General features: G+C 53.8%; 1 protein-coding gene across 1 annotated transcript in view; it reads right to left on the bottom strand.

Moving 5' to 3' along the window:
• Positions 1-25,644, bottom strand: part of TGM2 (transglutaminase 2) — a 53,020-nt gene extending 27,376 nt beyond the window's left edge. Inside the window, exons 1-4 of the mRNA XM_077336097.1 lie at positions 25,497-25,644; positions 19,288-19,467; positions 5,156-5,398; positions 3,797-3,915 (exon numbers count right to left, since the gene is read on the bottom strand). Coding sequence (XP_077192212.1) covers positions 3,797-3,915; positions 5,156-5,398; positions 19,288-19,467; positions 25,497-25,506 — 552 coding nt within the window. The 5' untranslated portion in view covers positions 25,507-25,644. The remainder of the gene's footprint in view (positions 1-3,796; positions 3,916-5,155; positions 5,399-19,287; positions 19,468-25,496) is intronic.
• Between the last annotated feature and the right edge of the window lie 976 nt (positions 25,645-26,620).

The following is a 26,620-nucleotide window of genomic DNA, read 5'->3' as shown; positions in this document are numbered from 1 at the left end:
AGTCTGCAGAGGAGCTGGAATTCCAGGAGATCCCCAGGTCCCACCTGGAGGCTGGCATCTAGAGTGGGAAGGGGTCACACAGGCCATCTAGTCCCACCCCCTGCTCAGTGCAGGGTCAGCCTCAAGCATCCAGGAGAAGGATCTGTCCAGCCGCTGCTTGAAGACGGCCAGTGAGGGGGAGCTCCCCACCCCCTTAGGCAGCCCCTTCCACTGCTGAACTAGACTCCTAGAATCCTAGAGTGGGAAGGGGCCATAGAGGCCATCCATTCCCACCCTCTGCTCAGTGCAGGGTCAGCCTCAAGTATCCAGGAGAAGGATCTGTCCAGCCGCTGCTTGAAGACAGCCAGTGAGGAGGAGCTCCACACCTCCTGAGGCAATGAAAATTTTTCCCTGATATCTAACCAGCACGGTTCTACATGTAGCTTAAGGCTATTACTGTATGTCCTCTCCTCTGCTGTCAACAGGAACCAATCTTGTCCGCTCCCAACCTCCTCTTCTCCAGGCTGAACATTCCCAGGTCCCTCAGCCTTCCCTCCTAGGGCTTGGTCCCCAGGCCCCGGGTCATCCTCATCGCTTTCCTCTGCCCCCTCTCAATTTTCTCCACCTCCTTTTTGAAGTGAGGCCACCACAACTGCATGCAGGACTCCAGGAAGGCTCTGACCAATGTAGTCTGCAGAATATGGACTAGGACATCTTGGGCCTCTGTGGATCCAGCCCAAGACTGCATTCGCCTTCTTCCCCGCCACATCCCACTGTCTGCTCTCGTTCACACCCAGGGCTGGCCAGAAGCGTATCTCCATCCAGGAGTCATTTTTGTGACTCAGATGCAGAACTCTGTGCTCCTCCTTACTGAATTGCATCTTGAATTGGCCCACTTTTCCAACAGGTTCAGATCTTATTGAACTCTTTCTGTCTTCTGGGATGTTCACTCCTCCTCCCAATTGGGTGTCATTTGCAAATTTGATCCCAAACTTTTTTTTCCAGCTTGTCTAAATCAGAATAACCCTGCCCTTGTCGTTAGGCGGAGAGGGTGAACCCATCATGTTTTGGCTGCCTGTTCTGCACCCTTTAATACAAGGATATTTGTCTTTAGAATGGCTTTAATACAAATGTTTACCCTCAAGCTGTGATTCTGGGCTGCATCAAGTAAACAGAGTGAAACTCCATAGCCCTGGATTACGCCTGGCCCCCAAATCCCACTTAATCCCATCTAATCCGATCTAAGAGGGGAAACTGAGCCCGTTACGCTGCTCTGGGATGGGCCTGTCCTCATACATCTAGGGTTGCCAACCTCCAGGTGAGGCCTGGCTGTCTTCAGACAGTACAGCTGACCTGCAGGATCCTGGAGCACTTCAAACAAGAGATCCTTCCGACAAACCTCATTTCAGACGCCCCCACTCTGTGAGCGGGGATAATTGCTACGGACTAGGAATATCCCTAAACTCCCAGCCCCTTCTCATCCGTTTTTAAAAAGAGGACATGTCTTCCAGAAAGAGGGCCTCTGGGAGCCCTACATCGCTGTCTTTCTGCTGTGCAGGAACCGAAGGCGGCTACAATGGAAACAGCCCCCTTGGAGGACGGACTCTTTGGCGTTGTAAACCGCTGCAGTTCCTCCCTCCCCAAGCCCCACCCGCAGGAATTTCCCAGACAACGCTTGACAGTCTCTAACCGTCTTCTCCTTCATGCCTGTTCTTTTATCCACTCTTTGTTATTTAGAGCCCTGCCCTTCTCCCAGGAGGCGCCTGAGGGGTCGTGCGACTGAACCCAGAGAAGGGGGCCGGCGGTGGGCACAGTTTCCTACTCCGAGTCATGAATCAGAGACCAGGGTTGCCAGTTCTGGATTGGGATGTTCCTGGAGAGGGCAGGGCTAGTGGAAGAGGGGGTACAATGCTCTCGACTCCATCTTCGACAGGGGGGCTGGTGTTGGTCGTCTGGAGAGCCCTGCGCCCGGCGAACTCCTGCTTTGCAGTTCAGTGACTGAAGGGTCCCCCAAATTCTACCAGCCCCTTGGAGGAACCGCTTCTAAGCTTGTTGGTCGTTCTTGATGCTTGGGCTGTACAGGGAATTTCACACAAGGATGTGAGTACAGCAGAATGTGGGCCCAGGAAAGGGATGCCCTGAGTTACACTGAACCCTCCTGGCCCACGTCTGGGTTTAGGGCTTCACAAGTCCAGATCTTGACTTCCCTCTATTCCAAATCATCTCCAAAAAGTGGCTTCTAAAAAAAGTGGTGACTTTTTACTGTGGGATGTTCTCTTTATCCTTGAGAAGAGATCGCCAGAGATTAAAAGCAAACACAGCTTGTTATATTTTTAACCTGTTTGAAATGAATTTCAGCCCTGGGCTTTGCATGTCATAAAAAAACCCTTTCCAGATATTTCTAAAAATGCACCAGGTTCCTCAAAATCAATAAATTCTACCAATGAGCATAAAGCTTCTGATTTGCAGCAAACCTGGTCAATTTATCAGTCCCCTCTCTTTCCCGTCTCTAAAACCCGCAGGTGGTTTAATCTACCCGATGGCATTTCGTGCCCCTCTCCGTGATGGATGCCACACACTTTGGCTCCAAGGAACATCAGGAACGGAAAGCTGTGCGGCATCTCCTGGCGGTCGTGTCTGGGTTCTGAGGATTTATGCTCAGCGACGGCAGCATTTACACACCCGGAAATGCATTATTTTAAAACAAAACAAAAAAAATGTGAAATTTATTCAGTGGGATTGTCTCCTTAGCAAAGAAATAATTTTGGAGTTGACAACGCTGAGAGCTTGTTACGTTTTCCAAGCAGTTTGAAATGAGTTTCAGTGGAATGCCTAATATTTGGCTTTCAAATTCTGTTGTAAGTTCTGTTAGCCGGCAGTATCCACGAGGAAGGGGGGGTAGCCCATTAACCAAATACGCCAGTTAAGAAAGCTCTTCCCTGGAGGCAGGAAGGCAACCTGGTTGTCAGTCTCCTGGTGGAACCTGGAGATCTCTCAGAATTGGCTCTTCAACTCCGTATAACCAAGAGGAATCCACTTTTAACCAGATATTCCCGACCGCAGGTAACAAGAAGGTTCTGATTTACAAAAAGTTTCCTCAGTGGAGTAATTTCCTCCTTCCCCTTTTCTACACTTCCGCAAGCCCTTTGAAATAGCTGAGTTGCACACATCACACTGAACCAGTTTCACGTTTCCCGTTGTTTTTTGCCTGACTATGTTTGGAAAGGTGGGTTCTAATCACTTTTTGGATCCCGTGGTTCTTCTGCAAACCGCCTTGGGCATCAGCCCTGGGGAAGCGGCACAGAAATTTTCCCAAATAAATAAGGAGAGGCTTCTGATGCTGCCAAGAATGCTTTCGACTACATCACTACAGTACGCCTTCCTAAGGACACCAGAAGAGCCCTGCTGGATCATTGGCCCATCTAGCCCTGCCTCCCGTCTCACACTGTGGCCAGCCAGTTCCTCTGGAGGGTCAACAACAGGGCACAGAGGCTGAGCCTTTCCCTGTTGCCTCCTGGCTCTGGGATTCAGAGGATTAGTGCCCCTGAATGTGGAGGTTTCCCTCAGTCCCCGTGGCTAGAAACCCTTCTCTTCCACAAATCCCTCTGATCCCCCTTTAGAGATGCTTATTCCTGCAGGCATCCCTCCATCCTCTGGCAGCAAATGCCACGTCTGAATCCTGCTCTGACCCTATTGCCCACCAGCTTCACCAGATGTCCTCCAGTTCCAGCCTTTTGGTAGAGGAAGAAAAATACCCCCAGGGTAAGCAGAGGGGCCTGCAGAGGAGGGCAGCCCCCTGGGCAAGAGACCGACTCACCTGCCCAAAATTCCAGGGGATGGAAAAGATGTAGCTGCTGGAGCCCTGGAAGATTTGGCCGTGCTGAGTCAGCACGTATTCATTCCGCTCCTCTTCGCTTTCGAGGAAGACAGAATCCGCTGCGGAACGGAGAAAGCAGAGATGCAGGGACAGTGCATGGAGTGGGCACCTCAAATGGCCATGAAGTAGGAGTGCATCTGAACATGTACAGAAACCCAATTCCAAAGTAGCTGAAGACTAAAGGTCTTCAGCCCACTAAGCAGTTCTGTTAGTTCTGAAACTGCATTAAGGTGGAAGTCGGTGCAGCACAAGGACAAGAGATGGGGCTCAATCTTTCTGCTGTCATAACTGCAGCTTCGGTCTGAACCTTCAAGGCAGGGCCCTGCGTACCTCAGGGACTGTCTATCTGACTACATCCCTCAGAGAGCCCTAACTGATTGGAAGCCCTGGCCCCAAAGAAATACGCTTGGCCTCAACCAGAGCCAGGGCTGAGGAGGTGAGGGGATCACTTGGGCATGGAATTGGGGTCATATTGGGGGGGCAAGCAGTTGTGAGTGCCCTGCATTGTGCAGGGGGTTGGAATAGATGGCCCTGGAGGGCCCTTCCAGCTCCATGATTCCAGGTGGGATGAGCTCCCCAGGAGATCAGGCCCTGACGGAACTTGAGCAGTTCTGCAGACCCTGGAAGATGGAGCTCTTCCACCAAGCTTAAGGCCGAGTCAGCGGAATCAAACGACGATAACATCTGATTAAGGCCTCCCTAATCCCTTCTCCTCCCCCCACCCACCCATGGGGCTAGCGGTTCTAATTTGAATTGATTTTTCTCTCTTTCTTTCTAGACTTCTACTGAAATTGTATTTTCTCAGCTCTTAAATGGGTTATTCTGCCAATGCCTGTGTTTACTGCCCCCAGGCCTCCAATCGCAAGGGAGCCGTATAGATGTTGCATAATCCATCCATCCATCCATCCATCCATCCCCTGCCGGCCGCCAGGAAGGGTGCATGAAACAGAGGCAGTCTCAGAGCGTTCTTTGCCTTGCCTGATGCCCAGCACTGAGCTCTTCTAAAAGCAAGACAATGGACTCAGTTCTTTGTATTGGTGCAAACCACTCCCGGAGAAGGGGAGGGGAGAAGCGAGAGAAATCCCCTGCCTGGGTTTCCTCCCATGGCAACCCAGAGATTCACCCACCAGGCCTTCTTGACATGCTTCTAGCCCACCCCATAGCTGAAGCCAACTTGGCCACTGCTGCCAGATGGCAGGACCTCGAGAAAGCCCCTGGAGGCCACAGAGCCGTATGGAAGGGCGGTATAGAAATCTGAATAAATAAACCAGCAAACAGGGCTGCTCCCCCAAGACCCACCTGGACACCAAGGGTTGAAGAGCAAGACGAATTCCCCGAGAGGGAAGCTGCATCCTTGGTAGTCTGTGGAGGCCTCCATGGTGAGGCTGTAGCGGCCGATCCGGGCGTCCGCAGGGGAGCAGATGGACACGGTCAGTGAGGCGCCGTCCTGGCTCTCCACCGCGGAACTCCAGGCCGCTTCTTCCAAGGAGCCGGAGACGGGGAAATGGCTCTTGGTCCCAGATGCCTCATTGGGGCAGGGCCCTGTGGGAGACAGCCAGGACAGTCCTTATCTCTTATCACATCGTCGTCCCCCCCAAATTTTTTCAGTCCAGTCAGGCCAACAAAGATTTATTCAAGGTGTGAGCTTTCCTGGGCTTCCTCAGACAAGGAAACAGGGATCATGAGGGAATCCACTGTGGTCAAAGCGGCTGGCCACGATGTGCATGCCGCAGATGAAAGATGAACCTGAGAAGGGGAGCTCTGCCCAGTGGAGCCGGAACGAATGGTTCTTTCAGGGCAATGGCTTTTCCACCATAGTTTATAGCAGGGGTAGTCAAATTGCGGCCCTGCAGATGTCCGTGGACTACCATTCCCATGAGCCCCTGCCAGCATTTGCTGGCAGGGGCTCATGGGAATGGTAGTCCACGGACATCTGCAGGGCCGCAGTTTGACTACCCCTGGTTTATAGTCTCCCCCTCCCTCCAGCGTTGTCCAATCTGTTGGAGAGCGCAGGGAAGAATCTCGCCCTTTGGAAGGCAGATTGAACTTGGCTCCCAGCGGCCTTTTGCGGGGCAGATCCGTTGTTTTCTGGAACGCAGCACACTGATCAGCCGCATGTTTCCCTCCGCCGTTTCAGCAGAGTGCTTTCTTTTAGGAACTGACAGCCGGGAGCCGAAGCATTCTTGCCAGAGAGCAAGTCCCGCGGCATTCAATCGGATTTGCTTCGCTGCCCTCGGTTGTATTTCTGAGCGAGAGGAAGTCTGCTTCAGTGAATTTGTGTCGCCTGTTTTTGTTCCAGGGAGAAGGTTTTAAATATGCTTTGCATCATTCAGCATCGCTGCAGGAAAGGGAACTGCTGCTATTGCCGGAAGCAGACTTTTGTCCCCAGAAAGGAGAAACCGGGACAGCAATGGAGCCTTCCCAAGCAGAGGGACGCCCTTCTGTGTCCGCCGAAGTCGGTGGGGTTTGCAAGGGTGCCACTCTGCTGAGGGTAGCACTGCAAATTAGTCATGCACCAGTGGGGGTGGGGGGTGGGGGCGAAAAAGCTTAATTCCCTAGTATCTTATTGCAAGTTTTTGTAGCACCAAAGCCTGGGCAGCCGAATGTGCCCCCCACAGGTGAACAATGCTGCTATGGACCACCTCTGGGAAACGGTTCTCTATCTTTATTAGAAATGTCCATGTACACCGCACTGCCTCTTCATAAGAGGGCTCCCCGAACTGTCAATATTTAACGAAAACAGTTAAAACGCTTAGATTCGAATCCAGGACTGTTTCCGCACTAGTGATATTGACCAGATGTGCATTTTCAAAGGGTAAACTTTTCTGTCCGTTTCCGCACTAAAATTTGCTTCTTCAGGCACAGTCCAAAATTGCCCCACCCTCGTTTGCCCCACAGCAAAGGAACCCCCATCAGGGGCTCCCCAATGCAGAAATGTGTGACTGCCGGCCATTTTGAGTCTTTGCACATGCCTCTTCGCTCATCACTGCCTTCCACATTTTTTAGAAAGGGAGCAAAGCATGATGGGAAGCTGCCGCATTTCAGCCAATTACACACAGTCGAATAGACCAGGGGTAGTCAAACTGCGGCCCTCCAGATGTCCATGGACCACAGTTCCCAGAAGCCCCTGCCAGCGAATGCTGGCAGGGGCTTCTGGGAATTGTAGTCCATGGACATCTGGAGGGCCGCAGTTTGACTACCCCTGGAATAGACTTTTGTCCCTGGTCATAAGGAACGTTTAGCCGTTCTACTGCTGTCTTCTGAAACCGAGTTAGGACATTTGTAAATGAAAATCCTGCACCTGAAACAGCAAAAGCAAGAGGACAAATGGGGCCCCATGCAGGACAGGGGTCACCACCGGTCCTTGACGGACAGCCGTGTCCTCCCAAGAAGGGCTGGGGAGGCATCTTGCCTCCCCCCTCCCAAGATCTCCCGGCTCCTGATTCCAGAGTGTTTATTTCGAGGCAGCAGCTGCCAGGGGAGGACTGAGGGGCTGCAGAGGTCAGAATGCCTCCATGGGTGGGGGGGGGCTTCATGATCTGCCTTTCCTGGAGGGGGCTATGAACACATCAAAGCCGGAGCTGTGGCCAGGTTCGCCAAGGGTGCGCTGGACATCCCCTCCCTCGGGCACTGCGTGGCCCTGGAGCACGCTGGCCCCCAGGATCCTGCCACCCATACCCAGTGCCAGGGCGCCAGGGAGGGAGTGGGCCAGCTCAGCCCTTGTCCTGCAAGGCAGCCCTGCCCCTTGCCCAGTAAAACCCTGACCGCTTGGCTTGCTGCTGGTCTCGGTCACGTTTCCCCACCCAAAGCAGAGCGGTTGAGGGCTACAGTTGCCAACCTCCAGGTGGGGACTGGAGACCTCTTGGAATTACAGCTGCCCTCCAGACCAGAGAGATGAGTCTCCCTGGAGGAATTGGCCACTTTGGAAGGGGGGCTCTAGGCCATCCTGCCCCACTTGAGGTCTCTCCCGTCCCCCCAGCCTCCCAGTTGGCAGCTCTATGCAGACCGACAACATGGATGGCTCCACGTTCAGGGACACAACACGGCACTCCCAAGCCAGTTTTGGGATTTACTTTGACAGGTTCAAAGGTTCCCTTTAGTCAACTCTTTCCCTCTGGACTTGCAATAACCTCTTTGATAACTTCCTCCACTGTAAATTGACAGGTTCAAAGGAGGCCACCCTGTCCCCAGCCAGGCATGGTGGAAAATTCCCACTGGGCGGGGGATCCTTCCGCTCTCCTGCTGGGCCTGAGCAGGGAGACAGCGGCTGCAGGCAACACACAGTCCTCCTTTCACTGGACCCCAGGCTGTTTTTGCAGAGCAGCAGGAGGCCTGGCCACAGTCAGGCTTCCAGAGAGGCCGTCTCGCCAAAGTCCAGCCGGCCGGCCAGGGAACTGCACAGTCATGGCTTGAGCCTGCCCTCTCCGCCCATCTGGCCACCGTGACTGGGACCTTTCATTGACCGGGGCAATCCGTGGGCTGCCAGCCCCCGCCTCCCCCTGCCAGTGGGTCCCAGGCCTGTCCTCACCCACATACGGCTGCCCACAGGCTGGAGGAAAAGGCCCCGTCTCCTTCAGAAAGGCATGAGATTGGGGGCACTGTCGGTGGGCAGGTAGTTCTGAACTTCCTGTATTCTGCAGGGGTTGGACTAGATGACCCTTCCAAGGAAGGACCCTTCCAACTCTGTCATTCTATGATTGTAATATGAAGAAATAATTACAGGAATTTTAAATCATGGTCCCAACGGTCTTCAAAACCTTCTATTGGCCTTCTAGTAACTAAGTTAATTACTTCAAAGAAGGCCACTAAAAGATTTTCAAGACTCCTCAGACCATGATATGAAATTCCTGTATTTATTCATTCTTCTCTATGCTATTTCTTTCAGTGGATAAAATAATACAATCTATCTATATATATATAATTTAAAATGTAAACAACATTCCCCCAAACCCTTGGCTAAGTGGCCGGGACACGCTGTCCCCCAGGCAGCTGCCAATTCGGAGAGGAGGGACCCAAAACACACGTGCGAGCTAACAAGGACGCCTGCCCCGCCCCTCCCTCCCTCCTCCCTCCTCCCTCCCCCCTCCAGTGGGGCTCTGCACTTTTGGGATTAGCCTCACGGAGACATGGCCTGCAGGAGGAGCCCCTAATTACTCATCCCCCCACCCCCACCCCACCCCTCCCAGGAACAGGAATAACTTTGCCCCCCTCCCTGTTCCCAAACAAGGCTGAAAAGCTCTTCTCTTCCTCGCTCAGACAGCGGCCAGCCCAGGGCGGTGCAGAATTCCAGGGCGGAGGATTCCCCCGTGGAGTCACAGGAGCTGATTGTCTCACTCTGCCCAAGGACCGTCTCCTCCCGCCCACCCCCGGCTACTTATAAATGAAGCCTGGCCTTTGTCCCCCAGGGCAGGGGGGCGGGTGGGAAGGACACCGGGGCCGCCTGCAGGTGGGCACTGACCAGACTCCCTGGAACCTGAGGTTGGCCATCCGTCCGGGACAGCAGCAGCCCTTTCCTCGGGGGGGGGGGGGGGGGATCGAGATGCATGCTGTTGGAGCGCCTTGTGCAGAAAAGGTGGGAGGCCCACAAGCCAGGAGCTGCTGCAGAAATCAGAGGATAAATATGTATGTGCAGTGCAATGGCCAAGGTGTAGCTTCCCTTCCATTGAGGCTCTGCCTCTTCCAGCCAGGAGGACATAACTGAGGGTCCACCACAAGGCAGGCAGCAACGAAGAAATCCGAAGGAGAAGGGAGCTGAGAAGAGCCGCCGTACAGCATACGGCATATAGGAACTGTGATTTGGATGTTATGCCTCCCTTGACAACCCTCCAAGAAGCAGACGAATGTTAACTAATGTTGGGGGAGAGTTTTACAGAGACTGTGGACCACCAAAAAGATAAGCAGGTGGGTTCTAGATCAAAATCAAAGCTGAGTTGTCCTAAGAAGGTCCAACGACCTGAGACTGTTGTCCTTGGAGACCATATGAGAAGAAAAACAATCCCTATAAAACAAAACTCCAGGAAAAGCAGAGAAAAAGAAGGAGACTCAACATGGGATGGGTTGACTCACGCAGTTCATAGAATAGAATCATAGAATCATAGAGTTGGAAGGGGCCACGCAGGCCATCTAGTCCAACCCCCTGCTCTACGCAGGATCAGCCCAAAGCATCCTAAAGCTTAAAGCTGTTGCCGAAGGGAGATCGTTCGTATTTGCATTTTTTAAGGGAATTTTGTCAGTTTCTGCACTGAAATTCACCTCTTCAGGCGTAAACCTGAATGCCCCCCTCCCACTTGCTCCACAGCAAAAGAATCCTCAGAAAACCAGTTTCCATGTTTTGAAGCAGGGACTAACAGGATCTAATTCAGCGCTGCCAAGAGAGGAAATCCGTGCGACCGGGTTTTTCCCTGTGACCGCCATTTTGAGTTGCCCCTTTCCTCATCCTCTGATTGGCTCTTCAAGGTGTCTTTCACATCACCTCCTGCCAGATCCTTTTCAGCTTGACGAGAGGGCTGCGGCTCAGAGGCAGAGCATCTGCTTTGTATGCAGAAGGTCCCCGGTTCAGTCCCCGACATCTCCAGTTGAAAGGACCGGGCAGGAGGAGGGGATGGGAAAGACCTTGACCTGAGACCCTGGAGAACAGCTGCCAGCCTGAGCGGACGAGACTGACCTTGACAGACCAAGGGGCCCCCAGGTGATACCAGCAAGTCTCATAAATGCGCAGTGTTCTTCTGGCTGGAAGGGGTTGGGAGGGAGGTGAAAGGGGGAAGGTGCATCCTAAAAGCAGGGGATGGAGGATCTGGCAGGCCTCCCTTGAAAGTAGCATCTTCTCTGAAGGAACTGATCTCTGCAGTCTGGCCACTAGAGTCCTGGGAGGTCTCCAGGCCCCTTATTAGTTCAGGGAAGTTCTTTTTCTCTTGGGCGAGAAAACAAAGCCAAGGCCTCACGCAACCCCATGGATCCAGGTGACGGTGGCAATCTCTGCTGGAAAGTTCTGTGTTCTAATTTTACCTGGCCCAGCGCCAGGGTCAGGACAGGCCCGGAGGGCTTCTTCCTTGCAAAGGAACGGAGTGTGGGAAAGGCAAAGAGGAAGATTTCCTGCCTTTGTTCCCCGGCCACAGCCTTTGGGCTTTGTTGCTCACTGCCTGATGTATGGAGATAAAACTGCAGCCAAGATTTTTGGGATCCCTCCCCCTTTTCCAAAAGAGACTTCAGCGGGTCAGCTGTGGGACAAAACCCCGGAAAAAACAAATCAATGAACTCGTGTGATGGAATCCTGAAGGTTGCCCTGCAAGTGAGCAGCCAGTTTCTCAGGGATGCCAACCTCCAGGTGGGAACTGGAGATCCCTGGAGATCCAGACCAGAGAGATCAGTTCCCCTGGGAAAGATGGATGCTTGGGGAGGGGACAGACTATGTCCCTGCTCTCCCCAGGCCCCATCCTGAAATCCCCAGGAGTTTCCCAGGCTGGGCCTGGCAATCCCACCCCTCTGCCCACCTCCTGCCCGTGGCCAGGCGGGAGAAGACAACCCATATTCAAGTCCAGGAGCACATTAGAGACCAACGAGTGATGGGGAGACAGCCAACAAAAATCTCATCTCCTCAAAGTCTTGTGGGTCTTTCAGGTGCAATCGCCTTTTGAATCCCAGACTGAAAGCAGGGTGTGAAAATATCTACATCTGGAGGGATTTCTGTTGTTCTTGGCAAGAGGGCATAGTGGCCAAGACCTTCTCCTGATGTTGCCTCCTGGCTCTGGGATTCAAAGAAGAAGAAGAGTTGGTTCTTCTATGTCACTTTTCTCTACCTGAAGGATTCTCAAAGCGGCTTCCAATCCCCTTTCCTTTCCTCTCCCCACAACAGACACCCTGTGAGGTGGGTGAGGCTGAGAGAGCCCTGACAGAATTGCTTTGTGTGAACAGCTTCTAACAGGACTGTGACTAGCCCAAGGTCACCCAGGTGGCTGCATGTGGGGGAGGAGCGGGGAATCAAACCCGGCTTGCTCTTAACCACAACACCAAGCTAGCTCTTGACAAAAGGGCGTCATCCCTCAGGAATTTTCCCCAGCCTGGTTCAAGACCCACCAGGCCTCGGAGGCGCTGTGACAACAAACCAGTCCTTGGGGAGGAAGCAGATCTCTCTGCAGCGGTGCAGAGTGGGGAGGGGGCCGGGGGGGAAAGAGGTCTTGTTTTGTGTCAGTGAGGCTGAGGCTCGCTGTCCGGCCAAGGCTAGGCCGCAGAAACAGGGTCCGGCATTGCTGGGAGCTGAAAGGGAAGGAGGGAGAGCGCGGCCGGTGTGGTGTGGTGGTTAGAGAGTCAAATCGGGTTGCCAGCTCCAGGTTGGGGAAAACCTGGAGACTTTGGAGGTGGAGCCTTCATAGGGTGGGGGGAGGGGAGGGGAGGGGCTTCAGTGGGGTAGAAAGCCCCACACTCCTCCTTCTAAGGGGTAGTCAAACTGCGGCCCTCCAGATGTCCATGGACTACAATTCCCAAGAGCCCTTGCCAGCATTCGCCAGCGAATGCTGGCAAGGGCTCCTGGGAATTGTAGTCCATGGACATCTGGAGGGCCGCAGTTTGACTACCCCTGTTTTTCTCCAGGGGAACTGATCTCTGTAGTCTGGAGATGAGCTGTCATTCCGCAGGATCCCCAGGCCCCACCTGGAGGGTGGCATCTCTAGTCAGTCACATCTGCACTTTGTCTCAAAGCTCACTGGTGGGGGGGGGGGCTTGGGCTAGCCACCATCTCAGGATCGGCCTACCAGCAGGGTCGTTGTGAGGACCTGCAGTGGAGGACCTTGTGCACCACTCAGAGCTCTCGGAGGGGAAAGGAAAACGTGCTGAACGGGGGTGGGCGGGGTGGGGTGTCACGGGAGGGCAGCCGGCTCTGCGTGGAGTTGGTGTCCTTGGACTCCGACTGAACTTTCGGGGGGTCAGCTGAGCGGAAAAGCTGCAGCCCAGAGATTCTTTCCAGCCCATCTGCGGCTCAGCCCGATCCATTTCCTCTGCTTCGAAAAGAGGGGGGGGGGGGGTCGGTGTGACATTCGACTGCTTGACTGGGCTCCTCATTATGGGACAGTGGGGGGGGGGATGTAAGGATCTTCATTAGGCCAAAAATGCAGCTAGCAAGTATGCTTATTCAAGGCATTGACCAAACTGGGGTTCTTTGCATATCTGCTCTCCTGGTCTCCCCCCCCCTTTAATCCCATGCAATTGGAGACCTTTGTAGGGTCAAAACATTCTGATAAGAGTCCAGGCTCCAGGACGGGGGTGGGGGGGAGAGAAACAGGGGAGGGGGTGCCAGGTGGAGGGGAGGGATGTGGAGCAATGCAGGGAGGGAATGGCCTTGCTGTGAACCACGCATCAGAGACAGGCTGCTCTAATTTGCACAAGACCAAATTCTAAGCACCTAACTACATTTGAGACATGCCTCATGGCAGAACCTGGGGGGTTCTGACAGGGGCTTTGACTCTTGAAAGCTCATCCCCCCTCCCCCATCCTGTTGGTCTCTCAGGTGCACCTGAGCAAGTATTTCCCAGGGCTCAGGGATCCCATGCTGTCCAGTAAAGGAAAACTGCCCCCCTGGTGGCTCAAGCTCCGTTTCAAATCCATCTGTCTTGTAGAACCCAGGAGCCCGGCCACCGTCCGAGGGCCCATCTGCCCTTCCCCCCCCCTGCCCCGTGCAATTGGGCTCTGGCCATTTGGAAAGCCAGAGTGTCTCGGGCCATTCAAAACGTGCTAAAACAGGGTCCCCCTTCCGATTCCTGGAGGAACTAGGGTGCCTGTCCAGTCTGAAAAGCTGCCCAAGAAGGATCCCTGAGCCCAGCGGTGACTTCTGCCATTAAGGGTCAGCCAGCAAGGGATCAGGGGGGTCTTGGAGTCATATTTTAGGGAGTGGGAATGGGGAAGGGGGCACAGGCTACAGTTGCCAAGTCCTGGAGATTTGAGGGTGGAGCCTGGGGAGTGCAGGATTTGGAAGGGGGCCCCACTGGAGTATTACCATGTCCAGTCCCCAAAGCTGCCCTTGTTTCCAGGGGAATTGATCTCTCTTGCCTGGAAATCAGTGGGAAGTCCAAGAGATCTCCAGGCCCCGCCTGGAGGTTGGCAAGCACACAACAGGAGCACACAGTAAGAAGCAATCAAACAATTACACCAAGTGCAAGCAACAACCAAGTGCCTCCTGCAAAAAGACTAAAAACATGCCTCTTCTCTTGTCATAACATAGAAGTTTGGAAAACAACCCACCTTATCTTGCGTGCAAAGAAAAACTAGTCTTTTATTCAGAGAGCTGATCCAGAATAAACATTCACCCTTCAGCAATATTGAATCCACAATGAACAAAAGGCATGCATATAAACTGCAGAGTCTTGCAGCCTAAATCTGAAGCAAAAAGATGCTCCAAAATGCACATTCTGATAAGCCCCCATAGACTTACCAACATAGATCTTTTTCACAAGGACAGATTAGAAGGTAAACGAATTCTTAGTATTACAATGAGAAAAGGAAATGATATTCTTTCAAAAACCAAATGTTGGCCATTCAAAATTGTTTGTCTCAACAGTATACAGGCATGCTGTACAACCTGGACACCTATAATGACCCCCTTGGACCCTCCTGAGATTCTCCAGTAAGACTGGTAACTGGGCGTGCTAAAAGATCCCTAAAAGATGAGTTTCTCCTTCAAGCAATTAATGGGCCCTCCTTGCAACCTGGATAGCCTGGAATTTGATGCCAGTGCTTCCACATAATGCCCCTGATGCAGTTGGAGACGACACCTTTAGGCTGATCCTGCCTTGAGCAGGAAGTTGGACTAGTTGGGCTGTGCGGCCTCCTCCCACCCACCCTGAGTTTATGATGTTATTCTATCATGTCTGTTTATTGAATGAAGCAAAAAGATCTTTATGGGGGATTTAAAGAGCTCCGCATGTGGTTTTGTCAACAATATTTGAAGGCCAGCTCCTCTGAAGCAGCTGGTCCTTTAAGACCAAAAAAACTGCTAAGAAAGAGTCGGGAGCCAAATTCCTTTTGAGGCAACGGAATCAGCAATATGGTAAAATATCTTAAATGTGGGGAATGAAGCCGTGCAGAATGCAGGGTAGGAGCTGCAAATGGCAATCAATACTTTCACGATCAGCTGAGATCAACTGAGACAGAGAACGAATTCTGAACAATGCGGCACTCAGGCCTACAAAAGTTGTTTGAACTTTAGTTGGGCATCCAAAGAGTTACTCCATCCAGAAAGTGGCCTGAAAATGTCCCTGCTGTCACCATCCCAAAATAATTTATCAGGATAAGGTGCCTAAAAAAGAATGTGCCCCAAGGAACGATCTGCATGTGAAATCAACCCTATAAAGATTTACTATGGATGGAGCAAAACAAATGACAGACTCTTGTTCCTTTAGGTTTAAAGGCTAGTCATGGTTTGTCAGGTTTCCTTGAAACTGGATACATGCTGATTATAGATCAGCTTTCTGGTTCTGTTAGGTTTTATTTGTGTTTCCCACAAGCTGAACTTTTAGTAACTGCAATGAGCACTATTCTGTGGGCTGGAGTTGCAGAATATATGGCCAGTAAGCTGAATATTAAAAAATTAGATAGTTCTTCTATGTTTGGATACAGCCTTGTATCCCTGACCCTGACCCTTGTATCAGCTGGCCTGCCCTGAACTGTATTCCTCTTCACGAGGATGAATTCTTAGGTTCCTGGAGCAATTATAGGAAGTGCCACCATTTAATTTTAAGTTGCTCCCTTTGAACGAATCACCTACTCTCAGCATCAGATTCATTTGTCATCGTTTCCTCTGTGCCCTGGCCCTGGACTTCAGGGCTTGAGACACTGCATCCTAAGCTCTTGGTAGCAAGGGGGTAGGGATTTGTTTTTTATACCGCTTTGGAATAAAGCGGTCAGTCCTAGAGGAGATCAGCCCTGCCTGCTCCTTAGAAGGCCAGATCCTGAAGATGAAACTCAAATACTTTGGCCACCTCATGAGAAGGAAGGACTCCCTGGAGAAGAGCCTAATGCTGGGAGCGATCGAGGGCAAAAGAAGAAGGGGACGACAGAGAATGAGGTGGCTGGATGGAGCCACTGAAGCAGTCGGTGCAAACTTAAATGGACTCCGGGGAATGGGAGAGGACAGGAAGGCCTGGAGGATCATGTCCATGGGGTTGCGGACTTCACACCTAACAATAACAACCTCTTTGTTATTCACTCCAGGTGTCTCCTTGGCACTCTGAATTTAGGCTGCAAGGCACTCTGAATTTAGGCTGCAATTTAGGCTGTGATTTATATGCACGCCCTTTTGTTTCTTGTACATGCCAAACCGATGAAGGGTTAATACCCAAAACGGATGCCGATTCTGGATCTGCCCTGGAATAAAAGGCTCGTTTTTCTTGGAACAAAAGATAAGAAGGGTTGTTTTTCAAACTTTGTGTTATAACAAGATAAGTCGCATGTTTCTTTAGTCTTTGGCAGGCTGCTCTCGGTTTATTTGTTTAATTCCACCGGAAGGCCCATGAAGCAAAAGGCTCCAACCTCAACTCTACCTGGCTCTTTTAACCCTTGGCACCCCGATGATTACAATGCAGAAGAAGAATCGGTTTTATACCTGTTTTTCACTATTCAAAGGAGTCCTAAAGTAGCTTACAATTGCCTTCCTCTCCCCACAACAAGCACCCTGTGAGGGCCAAGAGAAAGTAGAATCCTAGAGTTGGAAGGGACCTCCAGGGTCATCTAAGCCAACCCCCTGCACAGTCCAGGAACTCACAAGTACCTGCCCACAAACAGTGACCCCAATTTCATGCCTGAGTGATCCCCCACACACACACCAAAGATCCCAGGAATACAGCCTGGCCTGGAAGGGATTCACCTACCATCTCAGAGAGATAAGGTTCTTAAGAAAGCCATGCTGACTCTTAGTAATTACAGCCATCCACTCTAGCTGTTCACGAGAGCTCTATCAGGGCTGTGACTAGCCAAAGGTCAACCAGAAGGAAAAGAAGAGTTGGTTCTTCTAGGCCACTTTTTTCTACCCGAAGGAGTCTCAAAGCAGCTTACAATCACCTTCCCTTCCCTTTCCCCACAACAGACACCCTATGAGGGAGGGGAGGCTGAGAGAGCTCTGAAAGAACTGCTCTGTGAGAACAGCAGTATCAGGGCTGTGGCGAACCCAAGGTCACCCAAGGTCACCCATGTGGAGGAACGGGGAATGAAACCTGGCTCGCCAGATTAAAAACTGCCACTCTTAACCACTATGCCACGCCAGCTCTCTTGAAGCATACGGACAGGTCCTACCTCGAGTTTGGTGCTCTGAAGGCCAACTGCAGGCTTAATAGACCAGACTGGCTGTATCTCTGCAAAGGTTGGGAATGAATCAGGGTCAGCACTAGGATGGGAGACCACCAAGGAACACTGGTTGGGTCTCCCATTTCTTGATGTTTCAGTTCATAGCAAAGGAGGGCGACGGGGACACCCACTCTGGATCAAGACCTTAGTGCTGAGGAAGGGAGCTGCCGTGAAAGCACAGCTCCTGCTTTGGGTGTGCTTGGTCCCTTGTTCCCTCCCAGCATCCCCTGCCACAAAGAAATCACCAGGAGAGACCTTTCCTTGCGTTGAGACCAAGGAAGAGCTCCATCTTTCCCCATAAACAGAAAGTGGGTCTCGTGCTACAGAATGTGGCATGTCAGTGTTGCTCAACAGCCCCCACGCCCACAAACTTAAGGTCCAGCTTTATACGACAATGAGAACCATCTCTCTCTCTATATGACACCCATGTTGCCCTGCTATCTACCTCCATTGTGCCACATGGCTCCTCCACATCTCCAAAGGGGAGAGGCTCTTCTTTGTGAATACAGAAAGATCACTGAGAACAGGAAAACCCAGCAGGCGCAGGCCTGTCCAGGCTAAAGCAATCTGACCTGCACCAGATTTGCAACATTTCCTGCAATTGCAACATTTCGATCGAGGGAAGGAATGGCTGCAAACGGGGATGCCATCAGATCCACCCGAGACCCATAACCTGGTCAGAGCCACCGACAGGCCTGCAGGATTCGACTTGCCACGTAAAGTATGAACCACGGCCGATAGAACACGAACAGGCCTGGACCCTTGTGCTGACCTGCTGTTCACGTGGTCCAAAATACCAGGTCCCAAATGTGATTGTGGCGCCGCCCGCCAAACTATTTCTCGTCTAGCACAGGAAGGTGAGCGTCGTGTTTCCCAGGGAGATGTGACAGAGCTCTTTGGACTCTTCACCAGCTACAATGGAGCGGACTAAAAACTTAGTTATGAGTATTTAGAGGGGTTGGTTTGCCTGACTGGTCTGCATAACTGTTGTACCTCCTTGGCTACAGACTGTGTATTAGTATATGCTCCCGGTGTGCAGTTCTGACATGGGACAGACAGTAAACAAACAAATAAACAAAAGAAGCATGCCAGACCTCAACCAGGGCCAGAGCCTTTTCGGTCCTGGCCCCCACCTGGTGGATCGAGCTCCCTGAAGAGATCAAGGCCCTGCCCAAACGCTCCCAATTCCGCAGGGCCTGCAAAAGGGAGCTCCTCCGCCAGGCGTTTGGTTGAGGCCGGCCGACAACCACATCTGTGGGTCCCCCAAAGACCCCCCTCCACAATCCGGGCCACGCTGACCTCCCCGGGTTCCTGTTACAAGCTGAGAATTGCTGTCACGCTGTGAATCTGTTGCAGCACTTTGTTAGAATCTGTTATGATCCGTCTTGGAACCACTCTTATGTTTGCTGCTGCTTGTTTATGATGTATACTCATGATGCTTTATGTCGACCGCCCTGAGCCTTAAGGGAGGGCCGTATAGAAAGTCAAGAGAATAAATAAATAAGAAATAAATCCCCCACCCCCGCATCCATCCACATGCGGCTAACAGGACTGTGACACAGCAAAGATGGCTTCGGCAGGTAGCCCTGGTGGTCTGCAGTAGAAAACCTCGATCCCAGTCCAGGAGCCCCTGAGAAATCACCCAAGCTTCTGGGGTGCCAGAGATCTCACTCTTGGAAGGAACAGTTGCCAGCTCTGGTTGGAAAACACCTAGAGCAGGGGTAGTCAACCTGCGGTCCTCCAGATGTCCATGGACTACAATTCCCATGAGCCCCCTGCCAGCGAACGCTGGCAGGGGCTCATGGGAATGGTAGTCCATGGACATCTGGAGGACCGCAGGTTGACTACCCCTGACCTAGAGGACTGGGGGGGTGCAGCCTGGAGCACACAGGCTTTGGGGGAGGGAGGGGTCTCACGGGGCACCTTGCCGTGGCGTCCCCCCTCCAAAGCAGTCATTTTCTCCAGGGGAACCGATCTTTGTTGTCTTGAGATCAATCGTCAGAGCGGGAGATCTCCAGGTGCCCCCGGAGCCTGGCCACCCTGCCAAAAGATCATCTCCCGGACGTGAATCCAGCAGCTGTAGGCCAAAGGCAAAGGGTGCTCACCTGTCTCAGTGTTGAAGGCCAGCTTGTCCCGCCCTTCCTCGTAGCTCCTCCCCGCGAAGTGCAGCGTGATGGAGAAGGGCTGCCCCCGGCGCACGACCAGCTGCTGGCAGCCCATTTCGGAGGTCCGGTGCATCCGGTGGTTGTGCTCGCATTGCAGGTCCCAGGACTGCAGCTCCAGGTCTGCAAGGCCACAAAGCGCCCATGAAAGCCACGTTCCCCCAGACAGACTCCACCGCAGCCACGTGCGCCCCCTCCCAAGCACCAGGGTGGCCAACTCCGGTGGGGAGATTCCTGGGGATTTGGGGATCCAGAGCGGGGGAAGGGATGCCGCAGAGCTCCGCCAAAACAGCCGCTTTCTCCACGCCTGGAAAGCAGTCGTAATCCCTCAGCGGGATGTAAATTTATGTCTCGTCTTTAGACAGAGGAAGGTCTTCCACATCATCTGCACACCTGCTTCCTATAACGGGAGACGGCAGGGATCGAACCCGGGACCTCCTGCACACCACGCAAATGCTCTGCCCCTGAGCCACATATTCTCCCCAACCGCACAGACATACATGAGGCTGCCTTCTACGGAATCAGGCCCTTTGTCCACTGAGGTCAGTATTGCCTGCTCTGACTGGCAGCCGCTCTCCAGGGTCTCTGGCAGAGGTGGATCTTCCACATCGCCCAGCATGGGAGCCTTACTGGAAAGGCTGGGACCCTCTGCATGGGACCCTCCGTCATGCCTCTGAGGCACAGTCCCGCATCTTTCCCCTCGGAAAGTCCCCTGTCTGGCCACCTGGGAGTGTGAATCTGTATATCTCTCCCTGCACCTTTGAAATGGTTAACTCGTGTATTTGTACAACAAAACTAATTCAGAGTCCAGTCAGGCACCTTTAAGACCAACTAAGATTTATCCAAGGCCTGAGCTTTCAAGTGCAAGCCCTCTTCCGCAGACTATGAACAGACCATCATGCACTAGAAAGCTCCCGCCTTGAATAAATTTGGTGGGTCTTAAAGGTGCCTGATTGGACTCTGTCTTCGTTGTGCTCCTTCAGACCAACACTGCTGCGACCCACTTGCATCTCCCTGAGGGGGGTATTTACTGTGCTGGAGAATGAGGAGGGACTTTGCAGCAGGGCTCGCTTAGGTCCGTGACACGCCCTTCTTGGAAGCCCTGCCCTGTGATTGTTATTATTAAATTAGATTTATTGCCACTCCCAGACGGGCTGGCTCATGGAGAGTGACAAAACAAAACCCCCACAGTAAAACACATTAATCCCAACCATCATCACCCCCCCCTGTAACAAATACACTCTAACTCCCTGCCCCCTCTCCTTCTCTCCTGCTCATCGAACTCCCCTCCCCAAAAAAACCCTGTGCTTGGGGAAGATGCAGTGGGGGGTGAGCCTAGCGTGCCAGCTATTCCGAGGAGAAGAGGAAAACACTCTGCGCATCCTCAGAGAGATCGCTTTATTACTATTTCACACCCTGACGTATTGAAAACAGGTTAGCGAGGGAACGCCTTGGAACATTACATCCAAGTAGGAAGCCATGAAGACAAAGGCAAATATCGAAAGGCATTTCAGAGGGATATGAGAGCCAACATTTGTGCAAAGTTTCTTCTCGTGCAGCTGAGAGCTGTGGACACGCCTGGGAAATTCCTGGAGTTTTAGGGGGTGGGGAGCCTGCAGTGGGGGGGGGGCAAGTCTTGGGGAGGAGTGGAACCTCAGTGGGGTATAATGCCAACCCCCAAGTGGCCCTTTCTTCCGAGGAAATGATCTCTCCTTTCGAAGGCTGCGCTCCTCAGATCTGCTGCCAGCCATTGTAGGAAAATCCCCTGAGCAGCTGAGCAGTCAAACATTAACCGTGTCTATCCAGACTACCCAGGGCAGGTGGAGTAATGGCTTAAAACAGCGGAATGCAATTATCCAAAGTGGAGGAACTGAGGCTTCAAGTGGAACCCTTGGAAGAAAAGGGCTTCAGAAGGGAGCGTTTCCGGCCGTCCTCCGGACTCTGACCTGGAGCAGCCAAAGCCACTGCTGCCTCCAGCTGAGTCTGTTATATTTTTATGACTCCCCCCACACCAATGGGAGCTTGTCTGCCAGGGAACGGGATCTGTGCTCAGGGCCTCCCGCTCTGTCTCCCCCCCCTCCACCGGCTGCTTTTTGCCAGTGGGGATGCCAGCCTCCAGGCGGGACCTGGGGATCCCCAGGCATCACAGCTCATGTCCAGACCACAGAGTCGAGTCCCCCTGGAGAACAGGGCTGCTCGGGAGGGGGGCCTCTGTGGCAGTGTCCCTCACTGAGGAGGACCCCGTCTTCCCTGGCTCCATCCCCAAATCTCCAGAGTTCCCACCTTGATCAGGCCACCTCCCCTCCCCCTGGGTGGACCCTGAGAAGAGCAGTGCTGGGGAAGGGGACGGACGCCTCTCTGCCCACCACCCATTTTGTCTCTTGCCTGGACATCAGGGGCAACAGTGGGAGCTCCCCAGCCAACACCTGGAGGTTGGCAACGCTGCTTGTGGAAATATGGTGGGCGGAGCCTGAGGAGGACAGGCAGGCAGCACAGCAGGGCCCAATGCCAGAGGCTCCGCCCTCCCCTGCAGCCATTTTCTCCGGCAGAACCCATCTCTGTGGTCATGAGCTCCACTGTACGGGGGGTGGGGGGGGCTCTCCCAGTGGCTCCTGGAGGTTGGCAACCGTGCTGGCACTGACATTCAGGCCTACAGACTCCGCTTGGCTCAGCCCCAGTGTGGAGCTGAAGACTCTTCCTCCCCCACCCCTGACCTGCTGCGTGCAGGATGTGTGACCCCCCCTCCCGTGCATCCCCCCCCTCCACGTGCTCCGCTTGGAAGAGGACGCCCTCTGCAGCCCCCTCCCCGCCTTCCTGGGGGGAAATGGGCCCAGTGAGCTTTTGGTGGCTCCCACTGTCTGGCCCCTTTCCCTGCTCCTTGGAACATTCGGTCCGGGGGCTCTAGGCCGGCCCTCTCGGTTTGGACAGAGGAAAAGGCACGCACCAGGATCACGACCCTCCGTTTCCTGAATGCGTGGCAGCCTAAGCAGATGTGCAGGAAGATCTCTTCGTCATTTTTTAAAAGGGAGATAATGCGATAAAGTGCTCTGGGTCCCAATTAGGGTGGGAGGCCGGAGAGACAGGGCAGTATCCTGGCCGGGAGGGTCCCGCTCTGGTCAGATCTGGGAAGCAAAGCAAGGCCAGCCCCGGCCAGCGTGGGGGTGGGAGACCTCCCAGCACACCCAGCAGCAATGGCCCTCAGGGGCCTTCATGGCACTTCCCACCTCCACCACACCAGGCAGAAGTGAGGCTGTGACAGAGAGATGGAAAGGCGGGGTGGAGAGGAGGGCTTGGTCTCCAGGCAGGGGTCTCCAACATGCTACGCAGGGGCACCACACGGCCCCCTGACTCATTGCCTGGTGCCCACCAGGAAGAAGAAGAAGAAGAAGAAGAAGAAGAAGAAGAAGAAGAAGAAGAAGAAGAAGAAGAAGACGAGTTGGTTGTTACACCCCACTTTTCTCTACCTGAAGGAGGCTCAAAGAGGCTCCCAATCCCCTTCCCTTCCTCTCCCACAACAGGCACCCTGGGAGAGAGGTGAGGCTGAAGGAGCACTGAAAGAACAGCTCTGCAAGAACAGCTCTGAAAGAACTGGGACTGGCCCAAGGTCAACCAGCTGGCTGAACGTGGAGGAGAAGTGGGGAATTAAACCCGGCTTGCCAGACTAGAAGCCGCCACTCTTACCCCTGACACCAAACTGGTTCCAAGGGTTTTAAGAATGTGGGTGGGGCTGGGTGAGGCGTTTGGCCAGAAAGGTTTCTGATTGGCCATTGCTAGATGTTTAAAAGTATTGCTTTGGCAGCTCCCTCCCCCCCAGCACAAGGTCCTCCATGGGGTGCCTGAAGGTAACAGCACCTGTTTTGTGGGTGGCTCGGCCTCCTGTGGCAGCTGTGAACTCCAGGATGCTGGGAGTTCATTGCAGCTCTTTATTCTGACCCCTGCGCTAGTCTAAGGCACAGAGAGGACTGACGCTGAACGGAGGAAAACCCCACAAAACAGCCCTCGTATCTACCACAGAGGGCCATGGGAGACGCCTGCCAGTGTGCACGGTTGGTCCCTTTCACTGTGAAGTGATGGGATCCGGCAATGGGGATCCAGCAGCGGTGGGCCAGTCAAAACTGCAGGATCCCCATTCTGCCTGGGACCTCAGACTCAGGCCTCGGCAGGTCTACAGACACCACAGCATCCTTGGGCAGGGGCCCCTGACATTCTGGAGCAGAAGTCCAAAGGCCCCTGCAGGCTCAAGAAGGTCGGGGACCCCTTTCGTAAGACGAACACACGGCTGTTATCGGCTTCCTTGGTTCTAAGGACAAAGCCCAGGACACCAAACCGCTGGAGGGAGCTGGGAGCCGATGCCAGCTGGAACGGCCACCGTGGCCAGTGAGCAAACTGGCAAGAGCAACCTGCTGGTTATCAACAGAGGGGCAGTTAGGGGGCAGCAGGGCGGAGGCACGCTTTAAATGCGCAAAGGAGGAGCGAGGCACTGCTGCTTAAAGAATGCGCAGCTTCACGGAGAAGGACAGCAGCTCCCGCAAGCCTCTCCAATCTTGTTTCGGTTTGCGTGCTGAGGAGCGGTGACCGGGTCTCCCCGGGGCCAGAACATGTGCTATGCTGGAGCTCTGGGACGAGGACTCAAAACATGTCATGTGCGCCAGGAAAGCAGCAGCTGAGAGAAGGGGCCATCTAGGCCTACCCCTAACTGCGAGGGACGGATCCCATCCCTCTTCCCAGCGGACCAGATCCAAGATTCCCGTGGCTGCTTTGGAGGACAAACCCTCTTGCCTGGATGGGACCCCCTGCGGCCTCCTGGGACCCCCCCCCCCACTTCCTTTTACATTCCCCGCAAATAACATTGAAATGGCCCCGGAGGGGACACCACAAAGTCAGCCTCTGATTGTCCTGAGAAGTGGAGGGGGGGGGGGGGACAAGGACATGGCAAAGAGGAAGGTTTATAGTAGGGAAGAGTGTTTGCGTAGACTCTTTGCAGTTTCCCTAACTCCTGGCCTTGCCTGCAGAGGGAATTCTGTTTGGCTTTCAGGCAGGAGAAGATTTGCCAACTAAGTGACCCGTGAAACGAAAAAGAAGAAGAAGAAGAAGAAGAGCTGGGTTTTTGCACCCTGCTTTCCCCTTCCCAAAGGAGTCTCAGAGGATCTCACAATCGCCTTCCCTTCCTCTCCCTACAAGTCACCATGTGAGATGTGTGTGGGGGGGGGGGAGCCTCAAAGAGCCCTGAGAGAACTGCTCTGTGAGAGAACTGTGACTACCCAAGATCACCCAGCTGGCTGCATGTGGAGGAGGACAGGGGAACTGAACACGGCTGCTGCACCAAACTGCCTCTCAAGTGCCCCTGTCTTGCCTTTTTGGAAGAGCCCAGGAATCGAGGGCTGATTTCCACCCCCCTTTTAACATCATTTCCACCCTGCCTTCTCCCCAGTGGGGGTCCCAAAGCTGCACATATTCATAGAATCCCAGACATGGAAGGGACCTCCAGGGTCATCTAGTCCAACCCCCTGCACCATGCAGGACACTCACGACTACCTGCCCACCCACAGTGAGGCCAGCTCCGTGCCTAAAGCAGCCTATGTTGTTCCCATCTCCTCCCTTTTGGGTGCACAACAACCCTGTAAGCTTCCAGGAGGAGGCCAAATTTGAACCCGGAGTATTTCAGCTTCCAGTCCGGCGCCGTCAGCGCGACTTCACCCGAGGGATCCGGGAAGGCCGGGCTGTGCAGGAGCTCAGAGGGAGAGAGGCTCCCGGCCCCTTCCGACGGCTCCAAGCACCAAGCGCAACGCCCCCTACTCCCCTCCAGGGCGCCGCCAAGCAGGGTAGACTGCTCTTGTATGGGGAGGGACGCCTATTCATAAAAGGCGACACACAGACACACGCGCACCCCCCAGACTGGCAGGGTTGCAGCAAACAAGCCCCCCCCCCCTCGCTCCCCGCTTGCTTCCTCCCTCGTGGCCAGGCTCTTCCTTGCTTCCAGACAGTCGCTTTCCACAGTCCCGGGCGAGAGGCGCCCAGGCCGGCAAAGGCGCACGGGGTGCACGGCCATGCACAGAGGAAGGCACCGCTTGGCACGAGCGGGCGGCGGGCGGCGGGCGGGAGTCCCCCCAGCAGCAGCAGCAGCAGCAGCAGCGGCGGCCCGGCGCCTTTACCTTCCGCCATCCTGTCCTTCGCCGGCGTCCTCTGCCGCTGCCTCCTCCTGTCCCCGGACTGTCCGCGCCGCACCCGCCGCCCACTGGCCGCCCTCCGCGCCCGGCCCCTTATAGCGCCCTCCGGAGCCGCCCCCCGCCCCCCGCCAGCCCTCCTCTGCCCGGGGAAAGCGAGCGAGCGAGCGAGCGAACTCCTGGCGGGGTGGGGGAGTGGGGCGCTCGGGCGGAGCCGCTCCACGCTGGACTGCGGGGCCACTTTCTTCGGAAAAGCGGAGGCGGCCGGAGCCACAGCCAGAGCCGCCCTCGGGGGCTGATGGCAGGGCTGCCGGAGGGACGGGGGGGGGGGGAGAGCGGCTGCTGTGTCAGCCACGCCGGAAGCATCCCAACTGCTGTTCATTTCTTACATTTGTATACCGCTTTCCCATAAGGGGCGGTTGGCAGGGAACGCAAACCAAGGAACAAATAAAAGCAGTTGCCGTGTTAGCCAGACCGGAAGCAATCAGACCTTCTCACCCACCCAGGAGCCTGGCCTCCCTGGACAGTGGCAGGGGTGCCAACCTCCATCTGGGACCTGGAGATCTCATTTCTGGGGTTTAAGTCTGAAGAATATTCCAGCGGTTTCTCAATGGCAAAAATGTGGAGAAAAACTGACATAATGGCAGTAATTGAGAGACCCTCTGTAAGCTCTTTGCCAGGCAATGTTTTATTGTAACATGCAACTGTTTTTTATTTACTTTGATATGGAACTGAACTGAAGAACGTACAGACTGAAAGGTTTTCAGTTCTTTGAGCAAAATCAGTTAAATATTTTGATTGACAAAAGAAACTGACAAGCTTATGAATTATTTGATTTGCCTTGTTATTAGCAATTACTGCCACAGAGCATTTCTCTCTGTTTCCCACCTGGAGCCTGGCATCCCTGCAACTCCATGGGATCCAATGTCAAAGAGTTCCCCCCCACTCCCAAGTAGCCCTTTTCTCCAGGGGGACTGACCTCTGAACTTGGGCTTGCCACAGCACTGATAAAGCTGTTCTGACTGAGCAGTAATATCAGGGTTCTCTCAGCCTCCCCTCCCTCACAGGGTGTCTGTTATGAGGAGAGGAAGAGAAGGTGATTGTAGGCCACT

Source organism: Paroedura picta, chromosome 4, assembly GCF_049243985.1.
Source record: "Paroedura picta isolate Pp20150507F chromosome 4, Ppicta_v3.0, whole genome shotgun sequence".
In the NCBI taxonomy this organism is placed as follows: domain Eukaryota; kingdom Metazoa; phylum Chordata; class Lepidosauria; order Squamata; family Gekkonidae; genus Paroedura; species Paroedura picta.
This window is presented reverse-complemented; position numbering and strand designations above follow the sequence as displayed.